The 14,392-nt window shown below is 43.0% G+C and overlaps 1 protein-coding gene across 2 annotated transcripts in view; it reads left to right on the top strand.

The window, feature by feature from the left end:
• The window catches only part of ppl (periplakin), a 70,642-nt gene extending 56,677 nt beyond the window's left edge, over positions 1-13,965 (top strand). For both annotated transcript variants that reach the window (XM_068056370.1, XM_068056371.1), the window contains exons 19-23: positions 153-303; positions 2,415-2,498; positions 3,061-3,171; positions 7,564-7,656; positions 9,174-13,965. In XM_068056370.1, the coding sequence (XP_067912471.1) occupies positions 153-303; positions 2,415-2,498; positions 3,061-3,171; positions 7,564-7,656; positions 9,174-12,572 (3,838 nt within the window). In that variant the 3' untranslated portion in view covers positions 12,573-13,965. The remainder of the gene's footprint in view (positions 1-152; positions 304-2,414; positions 2,499-3,060; positions 3,172-7,563; positions 7,657-9,173) is intronic.
• The last annotated feature ends 427 nt before the right edge of the window (positions 13,966-14,392 follow it).

Here is a 14,392-nt window from a genome sequence, read left to right as displayed (position 1 = left end):
AACTGAAACGTTAACTCTGCATCTCTTTCTACAGATGCTGCCTGACCTGCTGAGTATTTCCAGCATTTTCTGTTTTTATTTCAGATTTCCAGCATCTGCAGTATTTTGCTTTGATATAGTGATCGTTCACTTCCTTGTTTTCTATTAAACAGGTCTGAAAATCTACAAAAAGCCAAGAGTGCCTATTCCAATTTCCGGAATGGTAGTGATGCTTTGGACAGCTGGCTCTCCAACATACCTAACTACGAACCACGGGAAACAGATAGTACCAAAACTATTGAGAACAAACTGAAGAATCAAATGGTACAGAATTTAATCAATGTTTAAATACACATATCCTTGATTAATGTTTAACTTATATCCATGTGGGATAGTAAAATTATTTCAAAATCTTTATTCACTTCAGTTTCTGTTTCAATTGTAAGAGAAACACAACAAATTGGCTTGATGGCAAAAAAAATTCAATAATTTGCTTCATCAATAGATGGAGGGAACCTTAAAGGTTGTGCCTCCATGGTGGAGAGAGGCTTAAGGCTCAATTACAGCTCTGTCTGCTCGATGGGAAGGGGGCAGCCATATGCTCCCTAATGCATTCTCGACACAAGCCTGCCTGCCCACTACCATTTTAACAGTTTTGGATCCACGAAAGGCACCTGTCGCAGGCAGGTGGGGGCCTCATTAATATGTAAATGTTAGTCTCCTTTGGTGCAGTTAGCACCCTGATGTGATTTTAACTCATGCATGTCACGCTCAGTGCTGGGCCTGCCTGGTGAAGCCAGAAGAGGCCCAGGAAGCTAAGTAATGGCTTCCTGTGGGCCTGCCCTGTCCTGGGCTTCTTCCACTCTTGACCATTTACCTTAGTGATAGGGACTGTTCCCTCGAGTCCCCAACAGAAACCTCCAGCTGCCCAAAATCCTATTCCTGCCCATCAACCAGATAGCGATTCCCACTGGGTTCAGACAGAAGTCTGATATCCAACATTGAAATGAGGCCTGGGCGTTAAAATCTCCCTGAGATTTATATGGCGCTGTCAGGCCAGCTTGCCGTTTACCACAATCCCCACAGGCCGCAGTCACCCTCTGAGTTAAAATCTGGGCTTTAGTTTTCGGAATGCCTTATTCTCTGTGGCAGATAACAGAGTTCTTCTAAAAGACAAATTATTGGTTCAGGCTGACTTGTTGTTACAACCATATAATTAGTTTTGGCAATTAAGAACCCTTTATTACCCAGACTAGTCAGTGTGATCACCCTTACGTTGAAATCTTTACTTGCACATTCTCAGTGAATTTTCAGGCTTTTGCATATGCACTAAAGAGGTGACTGAATTGTCTCATTGTTTCTTGCATTTTTATAAATGGAGCAAATTGTTCTATGAGATTGTATTGAATTTGTCAGGCAGCGTATAGAAATGATATTCTGTTGATGTTATTAGCATGAATGTGCCAAAACCACTTGTCCAGGTTGTTTTCCTTTGGCTAGAGATGTGCCGGGCATGTGCTTAAAGCTGCTTTTATATTGGTACTTTTTTCATTCGGATTCAAGTGTTTGCTCTTGTAGAACCAATTTTTTTTTTGTGCATCTACAAGTTTGTTGCCAGAATAAAAGGGAACTGAATTTAAGTAGCGGGAGTTGGCTTCTGAATACTGATCTCCTGGACTCCAAATTCCAGTGGCATCATGGCGTCACCGGTTGTAGATGCAAGGCTTCAGCAGCAGCTTCTGGCCTGTCTGTAACCCAACTGCAGTAGGTGAAGGAAGCTGCTTTTTTCATAACAGTCCTCTAAGTAACACTTTCCAGCAAATGTCAATACCAAATCTGTCTGCTTGTGAGCTATACAGCAAATATTCACCTTCAGCACAGTGGATGGACCTACTAAGGACAGTTTGCAACAAACTAGCCACCTTGATGTTCTAGATGCCCACACACAATACTGCGTACCAGATATGCTCATTACAAAGTGCTTGATTCAAGTCCTCGTGAGGGCTTTGACAATGGGCCATAAAGCTGACTCCCTCTCCAGTGCCAAGTCAATGTAGACCAGAGCCATCATCCCAGACAACTGCTTCCCCTATTTGATCCAAACTTAATATGAAGAGATTGCTTATTCCCCACGAAGCATTTAAGACAAGGAAATTGTTACATGTAAGCATAGTGATTTCATAACATATGTTCATTTTAGAGAAGCTTATTTTGAAAATGTATTCAGGAGAGGTTTAATGTACCAGGGATATGGAAGATTAGAGTCACTGATCTGAGGGTTTTCCTCCTTCCCATACAATGTTGATTTAAAAAACAAGTCCTTGCATACACCTATTAAGTCTTTTTACAAACAAAGGCAATCATTTATAATTGACCTCCAGTGAGTTGCATTATTCTTACAGTGTTAACCTTAATCTTCTTCTCTTTTCAACCAGCGTGTTTTAACAGATATTACCAACAAGGAGCCTGAACTTGTAAAAGCATCCAATAATGCACAGCAATATCAGCAAGCAGCCAAGGTAAGTAAATATGCTGAAAACTGATATAGTGAGGACAAGACTGTCAGCTAGCTAAGAATGGTGGCTGCAAGCATTCGATCCATTGTACTTGAATGTTGCTTCCTTTTTATAGTCTGTAGACTATTCATAACTAGCATTATCTTTTCCAAGTCCAAAGGTAGACAGGTGTCAGGACATGGTTGAGGCAGTGAGTGGGATCGAGAGTTTAATCTAGATTTTCTGTTTGATGTTTTCAGGAAGTAAGACACACAAGCAGGTGGGAGAATGAATTTCAGTCTAGAAATTTCCCTATTCGTCACCTTTTCGGGACATTAAATGGCTTCAAGCCGCCGATAGGGCAGGCAGGAAGCGCACACTCTTTGCGAACCAGAAGTGCAGCAGCCGCCATATTACCTCACTCGTGAATTTCTAGAGCATGAATATTTGATGTCTGGTTTTATAAGTTTCTGAGAAATTGATTTAACTCTTCATTATTTATAAATACAAGAAGAATATCATTCACATTTTTTCCCTTTTTCTTATTCCTGTCTCCATCTCTGCATGTCTCATGGCCTGATCGCAGGATTATGAACTTGAGGCTGAGATGTTTAAATCACTGATCAGCCCAGACAATGCGCAAACGTCCTCCAAAAGACCAAAATTCACATCACCAGCTGACAAGATTAAAGATGAGGTAAATATTTTGATATTGCCTGTGTAACAAAATTATACACTATGTTGAAATCCTGATGCAAACTTCTGTTGATTGAATTGCTTAAATTGTATGTTTTAACTACTGAATATAGAAAGAGGACAGACTTTTCATTCTCAGGCATGGCAACTGAAACTATTTCAAATTGGTTAGTACATATGCATAATCTTGAGAGCTGTGTTTAGTATCTGTAAGATTCTATCTATTGAAATGAAAAGCATCAATAGAAAATGGTGTTATGTGATAATAGAAAATTGTGCAACATACCAATGGTCGGCTGGATGATCTCAAAAGACTGTTGAATACTTCTGCCCCGAACTAGATTTTTTTTCTCTCCTCAACAGTCAATGAACTAAGGCACAAAAACTCTGTGTAAATGCCGCAAACACTGTGGGAAGTATCAGTGTGCGTACAAGGCCGTTTGGCTCAATTTGGCTTAATTTATCCCTGCAGATGAATCCTATACCCTCAGCCCATTACTGCATCTAACTGCTTCTTAAATGATTCCAGAGTTCTCACCTTGCATCGCCTCCAGCACTTGAATTTTTCCCTTATTTCTCAGTGGACGCACTTAAGAACATAAGAAATAGGAGCAGGAGCAGGCCATTCAGCCCCTTGAGCCTGCCCAGCCATTCAATAAGATCATGGCTGATCTGATTGTGGCCTTAACTCCACTTTCCTGCCTGCCCCCCATAACCCTCGACTCCCTTGTCAATCAAAAATCATCTAACTTAGCCTTGAATATATTCAATGACCCAGCCTCCACTGCTCACTGGGGAAGAGAATTCCAACACTAACAACCCTTAGAGATGAAATTCCTCCTCAATTTCCATCTTAATTGGGAGACGTCTTAGTTTGAAACTCTGCTCCCTAGTTCTAGATTCTCCCTTGTATGAAAACATCCTCTCAGCATTTACCCTGTCAAGCCCCCTCAGAATCTTGTGCGTTTCAAAAGGATCACCTCTCAGTCTTCTAAACTCCAATGAGTATAAGCCTAGCCTGCTTAACCTTTCCTCATAAGACAAACCTCTCATCCCAGGAGTCAGCCTAGTGAACCTTCTCTGAACTGTTTCCAATGGAAGTACATCCCTCCTTAAGTAAGGAGACCAAAACTGTACACATTTCTCTAGGTGCGCTCTTGCCAGTGCTCTGTACAGTTGTAGCAAGACTTCCCTACTTTTATATTCCATCCCCTTTGCAATAAAGGCCAATATTCCATTTGCCTTCCCAATAAAAAAAACTTGGCAGATGGAGTATAATGTGGGAAAATGTGAGGTTGTCTACTTTGGCAGGTAGAATAGAAAAACAGATTATTATTTAAATGGCGAGAAACTGCAGAATGCTGCAGTACAGAGGGATCATTGACCGCCTTGGCCCCTCTGACAGAGAGAGTATCTGAGCTGCAGCAGCCTGGACTGGTGGAGGATGAAGGAGTCATGGCAGCTGTCAGGAAAGCGAGCACACACATGGAGGAAGCTCATGTTGTGGTCACAGACTAGCTGAACATTCAAGGAGTAGAAGCCCTTCCGGTTGATGATTCTGATCGGGCGGTCACTGGATGCCTTGATGGCTCAAATGGGTGCAATTGATGATGCCCTGCACCTGGGGGAATCCAGTGATGGAGCTGACACTTACTACCCTTTGTTCCTCGAAGTGGAGTCTGTCTGGAATTGAATGTACTGTCCAGCTCCAGCAAATAGGGCATCAGTGACCTGCAGGATTGTGGTGTGCAGCTATTTGCAAGATGTCACCAAGGTCTGCAGCTGATCCTTGGAAGGATCCAGAAGTGAAGTAGTTCAAGGCCACTATGCCTTTGATGGCTACTAGCATAGCAACCAGTGCTACAAGGTGTGAGGTTTTTGGCGATGAGGGCACAGACGTCTGTGACCATTTGCCTGGAGGGTCGCAGTCTCCTGCGGTACTGATTCTTGGTAATCTCAAGGTAGTTCTGTCTTCAGTAGTTCCTATGCTGAGGTTATGGCCTCCATGTCCTTCCTGCCCCTAGTTCCTCTCATCTGCCCTCTTGATGCCAGGGGCATGGGCCTTCCTGTGGAGCATACTGCTTACTATCACTGGACCCAGCATCTGAGATTGGTGTACCCTCCCCACCATTGCCAGTTACTGCATTCCTTGTGCTCAGGTGGCTCCCAATTGTGTTTGGCAGCCTTGCTCCCTCCTCTATGGACCTGCAATGCAAGGAGGGTGACAACCACTTGCACTGGCTCAGCGCTGCCCACTCCCCCCGCAACCTGTGCCGAATCAATGACACTGTGTGTCAATTGCCAAGTCCCCCTCTACGCCGTTCACCTTTCATGGGGTGCACGTAATTCCCTGGGGCAGCCATGACAGGCTGCCTGCTGTGTGTCTGCCCCCAATCACCTGGTCTGTCCCAGACAGCACGTGCAGCCTGTGCGCCCCTGGTCAAAATCAGAATATGTCCCTGAACGAGCTCTTTAACAGTGTTGACTGGCGCTGTCAAGAGATCAGGCGGGATCTCTCCCCACCCTCCACCCACGCTGGTGAAACTCGCTGGCACCAGGAATTATCGGGAAACTGACACGCAGGCTGGGCCTGGTATTCTCATCCCCGTTTACCTCCATTCCCATCCATGGTGGGACCTTAAAATACAACCCCAGCTCCCTTTCAACCAGCTCCTCAGCTATTTCAACACCATTTATGGAGTGTGAGTCTTGTCCATTTCTCCTTTCAAAGTGCAGAGTTTACACCACCCTGCATTAACTTCATCTGCCATTGTTCACCACACTGGCATATTTTGTTTAGCTCATTTTATAAACTCTAGGCTACCTCCTTCAACTCCACTGCCTCTCCAAATTTGGTGTTATCTGCAAATGTGACCAGTATACGCTGAGTTCCTGAATCCAAGTCATTGATGTCAATTAAAAACAGCAGCAGTGGTCCCAGTATTGAGCCTGGGGCTGCGATTCCACCTTGACATTTCCATTCTAACCAGTACTTGTTGTTACAAATGTGATCACTGTAGTACTAACAGGGTACTTGAACCATAAGGCCCTCAAAATCTTTTTAAAGAGGGGAAAGAAAGTTCATTGGCACTGTCACATTTTACCTGAACCTATTGCTTCCCTTTATGGTTCCCGTCACAGTAACCTATTTGATTTAAGTAAATTCTTTACTAAGCACCAAGTTTCAATACCAAAGCTTTGTTGTACGTTGATAGATATCTGCTTGAAGAAACACAAGTTAACTTCTTGGGATTAGATAATTGAGAAACTGTACTGTGAACAGGGTTAACAACTATCATACAATTTTGTTGAAGCGGGGGAATCTCTCATGGTGTTGGTCATGGTAAATTGTAATGCTATAAACCATATACTAATGACTAGAGTGTTGTACTATGTAATGTACAATGTATTATTTTGTGGCAGTATTATGTAGTTTATCTTGGCCTGTCCCTTATGACCAATTACAGATTGGGAGGAGGTTCTGAATTCCCAGCTCCAGGTCTGAAGAAAGCAGGCAGTTTTTATTTAAATACAGTTGATATTTTGTGTTACAATGTGCTCATTGTTTTTAAATATACATTATATGGCTGGGGAATCTAGAATATGAGGTCACAGTTTTAGAATAAGGGGTGGGCCATTTAGGACTGAGATGAAGAGAGATTTTTTCACTCAGTGTTGTGAATCTTTGGAATTCTGTACCCCAGAGGCTGTGAATGTTCAGTGTTGAGTATAGTCAGGACAGAGATCGATAGATTTTTGGGAATTAAGGGTTTTGGGGATAGTGCAGGAAAGTGGAGTTGAGGTAGAAAATCAGCCGTGACTTGTTGATTAGATTAGATTAGAGATACAGCACTGAAACAGGCCCTTCGGCCCACCGAGTCTGTGCCGAACATCAACCACCCATTTATACTAATCCTACAATAATCCCATATTCCTACCAAACATCCCCACCTGTCCCTATATTTCCCTACCACCTACCTATACTAGTGACAATTTATAATGGCCAATTTACCTATCAACCTGCAAGTCTTTTGGCTTGTGGGAGGAAACCGGAGCACCCGGAGAAAACCCACGCAGACACAGGGAGAACTTGCAAACTCCACACAGGCAGTACCCGGAATCGAACCCGGACCCCTGGAGCTGTGAGGCTGCGGTGCTAACCACTGCGCCACTGTGCCACAATGGTGGAGCAAGCTTGAAGGGCTAAATGGGCTTCTCCAGCTCCTATTTCTTATGCTCTTAGATGATATTTTATAAGTTAGCATTCTAGCCAGCCGCCTTCTAGAATGCAATATCATTGGGACTGTTTATTATAACTTACTAAGTATCTGAAATGTAGATATTACTTTCTATAGCTGACTACTAAAATAATATTGTGTTGTCAATCCCACAGGAAACTGCTTTAACCACCAAATTTGCAGCAGCGAGTGCCGTGAACAACCAGCGGATGCGGAACTTAGAGTTTGCACAAGGCTTGTTGAAACAGGTAATGGCCTCTTGTAATCCATATTTTTAAAATGGAAAAGATTAATGCAAATGGATGGTGCCAAAATCCACAGCTTCCTATCATACATCGATTACTCAGAGTCATAGAGTTATACAGCACAGAAACAGACCTTTCGGCCCATTGTGTCTGTGCCGGCCATCAAGCACCGAACTACTCTAATCCCATTTTCCAGCACTTGGCCTGTAGCCTTGTATGCTATGGCGTTTCAAGTGCTCATCTAAATACTTCTTAAAAGTTGTGAGGGTTTCTGCCTCTACCATCTCTTCAGGCAGTGCGTTCCAGATTCCAACCACCCTCTGAGTGAATTTTTTTTTCCTCAAATCGTCTCTAAACCTCCTGCCCTTTACCTTAAATCTATGCCCCTGGTTATTGACCCACTGCGTAAAATTTAGTGGGAGGTGAGGGGCCATTCCCGACCCCCGCCCGCTGCAATTTTATGTGGGACGGCGGCAGTGAGACACGGCCCGCCCACCCCAGGCGAATCAAGCCCCTTAAATGGCCAACTAACTGCCACTTAAGGGCCTCCACCCGCCACCGTGGATATTTTACCCTCGGCGGGCGGATGACAAAAGCCCCAAGAACCCCGCCTGGTAAACCCAGGCAGCCTTCTTGTGGGCTGTGAGGGGATCCTGATTGGGCATCCTGTGCCCCACGGAGGGCTGCTGCCAACGCACAACACTCACAGAGGGGCACAGTGGCGCAGTGGTTAGCACCGCAGCCTCACAGCTCCGGCGACCTGGGTTTGGTTCTGGGTACTGCCTGTGCGGAGTTTGCACGTTCTTCCTGTGACCCCGTGGGTTTCCTCCGGATGCTCTGGTTTCCTCCCACATGCCAATGCCAAAGACTTGCAGGTTGATAGAAAAATTGGCCATTGTAAAAATTGCCCCTAGTGTAAGTAGGTGGTAGGAGAATTGAGGGAAAGTGGGGATGTGAGAGGGAAAATGGGATTAATGTAGGATTAGTATAAATGGGTGGTTGATGGTCGGCACAGACTCGTTGGGCCGATGGTCCTGTTTCAGTGCTGTATCTCTCTATGACTCCCCCATCCCTAACGAACCCCTCTTGCCTCGCTGGGGCCCAGCCGATTGTCCCCACTGAGGCCCTGAAAACTTACCTGCGTTCCGGGGTCATTCTTCCAGTTGCCCCCAATGGCTGGGTGTAGTCCAAGTAATGGCCACCGCTCCCAGTGGTGTTGCTGGGACTAAGAGTGCTGGCCCACTGATTGGTTGACAGCTCCATTAGGTGGGACTTCCTGCCTCAAGGAGATGGAAGTCCCCAGCAAGACCAATTAAGGACCTGGAAAGCAAAAAAACCTGGCCTGGCTCCCCAGTTCTGGGGGAGGCAGGCTCGCCACCGATTTTTTGGCTGGTGGGCAGGGCCTCCCGCCCAATGTAAAATTCTGGCCATTGTGAAATATGCCTTGAGTTCATAAAGTTGAACTCAATCTAAACATCCACGCAGTAAAAGCCATAGCTGACCTATTCTTTTCATTACAGCAACCAGTAATGGAACCAGTAATGATCCAGCAACAGGTTCAATCAAGAAGCTATGCAGCTGCACCTAATGATTCCTTCAGGCAAGATAAACAATTGAGAGATGAGATGCAACACAGGGAAGAAGTGGAGAAGGAAATAAATAAAGTACAGCAAGAAATTTCAGTCCTGGAGAGTCAAACGCTCAAAGGCTCATTGGTCAAGAAAGAGGTTGTCAAAAAGATCGCTGACCCCCAGCTAGATGAGGAGATGCACAGGGTTCAGAAAGCATTAGCAGATGAGCAGACGCAAAGCAAAACGTTAGAGAATGAGCTGGAGATTTTGCGCCGTAAGCTACTTTCTCTGGAACAAGTGAAGAAAGACCCTGCAAAGCGATATGTGGTCAAGGAGGTCCTTCGAATTGAACAGGACAAGGATCAGGAAAATGAGATACTGAGACTCAGGGAGGAGCTTGAAGAGATCAAAAGGCAAAAATCGGCAAAGGAAAGTGACATTTTGCTGCTTCAGAAACGTCTCCATGTTTTGACTGAAGAGAAAAGCAAGGAGCATGAAAAAGTCACAGAGAAAGAGGTGTTCAAAGTAAAAAATGACCCACAGTTAGAGGCAGACTTTAACCGTCTCCAGGACAATAAACAACATGAAAGTCTCTTACGGCAGCAGAAAGAGGAGGAGCTAAGAGTGCTTCAGGAAAAGCTGATGCGACTGGAAAGAGAAAAAGCCAAGGAGGAGGAGAAAGTGACGGTGAAAGAAGTACTGAAGATGGAGAAAGATGTGAATTTGGAGAAGGAGGTTAATAACCTCCGACGTCAACATGAAGATGAATTGGCCAAAAAACGTTCCCATGATCGAGAGATTACTGATCTCACAAAAAGGATCAAGGTTCTTGAGGAAGAAAAGTCAAAACCTGTTGTTCAAGAAAAGGTGCGCGAGATTGTCCGGCCTGATCCAAATGCTGAAACTCAGGTGGCTAACCTTAGGACTGATCTGATTGAGCAGCAGAGAAGGTACAACGATGCTGAACAGCAACTGAAGAGCATCCACGATGAAATCACACATTTAAAAGATAAAGGTCCAAAAGTTGAGATAAAAGATAACATAAAAGAAGTCATAAAATACAAACCTGATCCGGAAACTGAGCAGGAATTGGAGAGATTAAGGGATGAGGTAGTGGACAAATCACGACAAGTGGAAAGAGCTGAGGTAGAAATAAATCAGTTACAAAAAGAGATTGAGATGCTGAAGCACAGTAAACCTCAAATTCAAACAAAAGAAATTGTCAATGAGGTCCTTCAGTACCGTGAAAATCCAAAGACCAAAGAAGAAGTGGAATTTCTTAAAGCCAAACTAGTAGAAGAACAGAAAAAGCAATTGGAACAAGAGAGAGAGAGAACATTAAATGAAGAAAACATCCAACTGAAGAAGAAGGATCTAGCACAAGTAAGAGAGAAAGTGGTGCATCAAGAAGTTGTGAAGCTCGAACAAGACCCAACCTTAAAGGCAGAGTGTGCTACACTGGCAAGCGAAATTGAACAAGAAAGAAGCCAGAAGGAAAATTTGAAAGCCCAGATCCAAACTTTACAGTTTCGGAAAGCTGACTTAGAGGAACAGCTACAAGAACTTGAAGTAGAGAGGCACGCTCGGCGTAATGCTGAGCTGGAGGTCAAGAGATTAAGAATAAAGCTCACTGACATGGAGGAGAAAGAGAAGGAGGTCAGAGATAAAGTAACAGTTAAGCAAAAGGTGGTGCTGCAGAAGGATCCTCACCAAGAAAAAGAAGTTTCACTGCTTAAATTGCATGTGGAAGATGAAAAAATAAATCGAAAAGAACTTGAAAATAATCTTCAGACCCTAAAACTCAAACAGATAGAACTTGAAACAAAGAAAGTCAAGGAAAAAAATATTGTTACAGAGAAAGTTCAAGTAGAGAGAGATCCTGAGACAGAGTTGGAAGTGGAACGCCTTCGGAAAAACTTGGAGGAAGAGGGAAAACTGAAGCGTGACCTACAGAATGAACTTGACCACCTGAATGCTAGAATGTCAGAGTCAGAATTCATAGATGCAAAGGGCCTGAAGGACATAGAGCATTTGAGAGAGGAGAACGCTAAACTGCAGCGGGAAAACCAAAATCTGGTAAATGAATGCAGAAGACTGCAATCTGACATACAGGTAACCATTCAACAAACCCAAGAAGTCAAGTCAGAAAAGTCAACGCCAGCTGCTGGTAACACCGATCTTATGGAGACGCGATTTGTATCCCTTCAAAGGGAGCTGGATGACCTAAGACGGGCAACAACATCCAAAGATAATGAAATTGCAAAATTGGAGAAGCAATTAGCCTCATTGAAAATAAAGAGAGAACAGCGGGAGAACAGTTTAAAACGTCACATTGTAGTAATAGATCCAGATACTGGCAAAGAAATGTCTCCAAAGGAGGCATATAGACTTGGCCTCATCACCTGGGACATGTTTATCAACCTTCAAAGTCAGGAATGTGACTGGGAGGAGATAACAGTAAAAGGTCCTTCTGGCACTTCCTCAGTCCTCCATGATCGAAAATCTGGAGAGAAGTATTCCATCGATGAGGCTTTACAGAGGGGCCAGATTACCGAGAAACAATTTAAACAGTATTTGAATAAGGAAATTCCAATCCAAGAATTTGCTGTCCTGGTGTCAGGAAAATCCGACGAGCCACAGTATCAATCAGCTGATCATTCACCTTCTCCAGCTTCCTTCAATGTCTATAAAGCAGATAACTATCAATCAATCTCTTCAAGTTCTAGCCAACAGCACTCCTTCCCTTCAACTAAAACAAAACTGCAGCCAATCGGGGGCATATTTGATGTCGACACAGATTGTAAAATGTCTGTCACCAATGCAGCTAACCGAAATCTCCTCGACCCAGATACTGCTCTGAGGCTTCTAGAAGCCCAAGCTGCAACCGGCGGAATTATCTATGTGAATGACGGTACTAAGTACAGTGTGAAGAAGGCTGCAGAGCTTGGCCTGATTGATAGTACACTCGAGCAGAAGCTATCCAATGCAGAGAGTGCCTACACAGGTATTGAAGACCCTAAAACCAAGACACTGCTTCCAGCTGCTAAGGCTAAAGAACGTGGCTGGCTTTACCCTGAGGCTGCAGAACGGTATCTAGAAGCACAATACTTAACCGGCGGTCTGATTGACCCTCTCACATCTGATAAAAATTCACTAACCAGAGCAAAATCATCTGGTCTAATAGATGATGATATGGCCCAAAAGCTCCAAGATGAGACCACTTACCCGAAAGATCTGGTGGACCCTATTAGCAAACATCGCATTAACTACAAGGAAGCTTTGGATATATCCATTACTGATGAGGATACTGGGCTGCTTCTGCTACCTGTCGCCTCCAAGTCTTCCTAATGCCTTTTCCTTCATGCAAAGATCATAGCACAATCGATTACAGCTATCAACTTACAGACCAACTTAAAAACAGAAGAATGCTGTATTAGAACTATTGGATGATACCTGTTGAATTTATTTGGGTTGGGGGGGGGAGGGGAAGTTACCTGAATTAAAGCCAATATTAATGTAAACTGTTATTACTACTACTTCAGAATTGTTTTCTATCTGCAAGTTTTTATATCTTAAACGACATTTCTTTCTGATCTCCACTGTAGACGTTTTAAATGCAGCAATGTATTTAAAGAGATCATAAATTGGCCTGTGTCACAGTTGAACAGTGTGTGTGATATTTACCAATAATTTGGCCCCGAGATTACTGTTGGCCAACTCTGCAGTTCCCCAAGGTGCAAGAGAACTGAAGAGATGACTCGTCTACAGTTTTCACTCCAAAAGGAGTCACTTAGCTTTCAGGCAGGGTTATTGGCCCCATCTGAGCTCAGTTACTTTTAGTCTAGTAAAGGGTTGGGGCCTTTCAGACGACCTTCATGGTGAGAGTTCCAATGAGGCCTTTCAAGGATGTAAAGAGAATTTCCCAAGGAAGCTTTTGATGTAGTGGGGATTTGGCAGACGATTCAACCGTGGTCCCCCCTAGTGGAATTTAAAAGGCCAGGGCAGAATCTCATCATAGACATATTCCATTTCAGATTCTATCTCCCCACTTGACTGATATCAAACTTTCCAGCCTGTCTTGACCCAAGAATTTTTGGGTCTTTAACTTTTGCAATACACATTAAAGTTAAAGCAAATCAAGAAAAGGAGATTTACTACATGATGCTCAACACCAGAGAACCTTTTTCACAATTTGTGTTTGCTGTATTGGATACCCAAAAAAAAAAAGCCTTCATTTCCACAATAGATTTATTTTTGTCCACAAATAATTCAAGAATTTAACAATGATGGGCTGAATCGGCAAGATCCAAAAGGCAAATGGAAAAGAACTTGAGCAAATTTATTCATTCTGTTTTAGGAATCAAAGATGCTTTCATATGGAGAATGGGGTAGAACAAAAATATACTAAGAAGTGGTTTTGACAGAAGGCCCCAAACCCTAATTTCATATTCTAGGAAAGGGAAAACTGTGGTCTAACTCTGCTTTTTAAAAAACTTTATTACACTGAATGGAAGTGTCAGGCAATTTTTGTTGTCCTTTTTGTAAGATCAAGTTTGGGTGATAACCTTTTTAAAAAAAAAAATGAATGAGAAAATAATATATATATTGCATGAATTCACTACATTGTATTCCATATACTTGACTATACCTTGCATTTACGGTATCTTTCCTTTCAGGGAATAGAATAATTAAAAGGGATCTGTTTATTTATATTAAAGAAATAAAATAAAAACTTCTGGTTATAAAATGGAGTCCTTCATTTTTACGTTCATTCAAATGCGACAGTTACTGTATGAACAAGTGCTATTGTGTATTCATTTCCCACTTAACAATATATACATGCTTGAGTTTTTCCCTAGAAAAACGTCTAACACTCTTCGGATTCATTTTTGTTTTACTACCCTTAAATTTAAAACCGTATTAAAAAGTTCATAGCAAGCGCCAAGGCAATCAGAATGTGGCTCCAGCTGAAAATAATAAGTGCTGAGGAATTCTGCAGAAGAAAAAGAAATTAGAACTAAAATAGAACATAGAACTAAAGATCGTAAGAACAGCCTGGAGTAAATGGCTTAGTGCTCCAGCTCATCAAGGCTAGGATAATAGTCATCTTCCAACTGAGTAAGAAATGAGCAAGATTTGAGACCTGCCACAGCAAAACTCCACCCCAA

Source organism: Heterodontus francisci, chromosome 24 (genome assembly GCF_036365525.1).
Source record: "Heterodontus francisci isolate sHetFra1 chromosome 24, sHetFra1.hap1, whole genome shotgun sequence".
Classification (NCBI taxonomy): domain Eukaryota; kingdom Metazoa; phylum Chordata; class Chondrichthyes; order Heterodontiformes; family Heterodontidae; genus Heterodontus; species Heterodontus francisci.
This window is presented reverse-complemented; position numbering and strand designations above follow the sequence as displayed.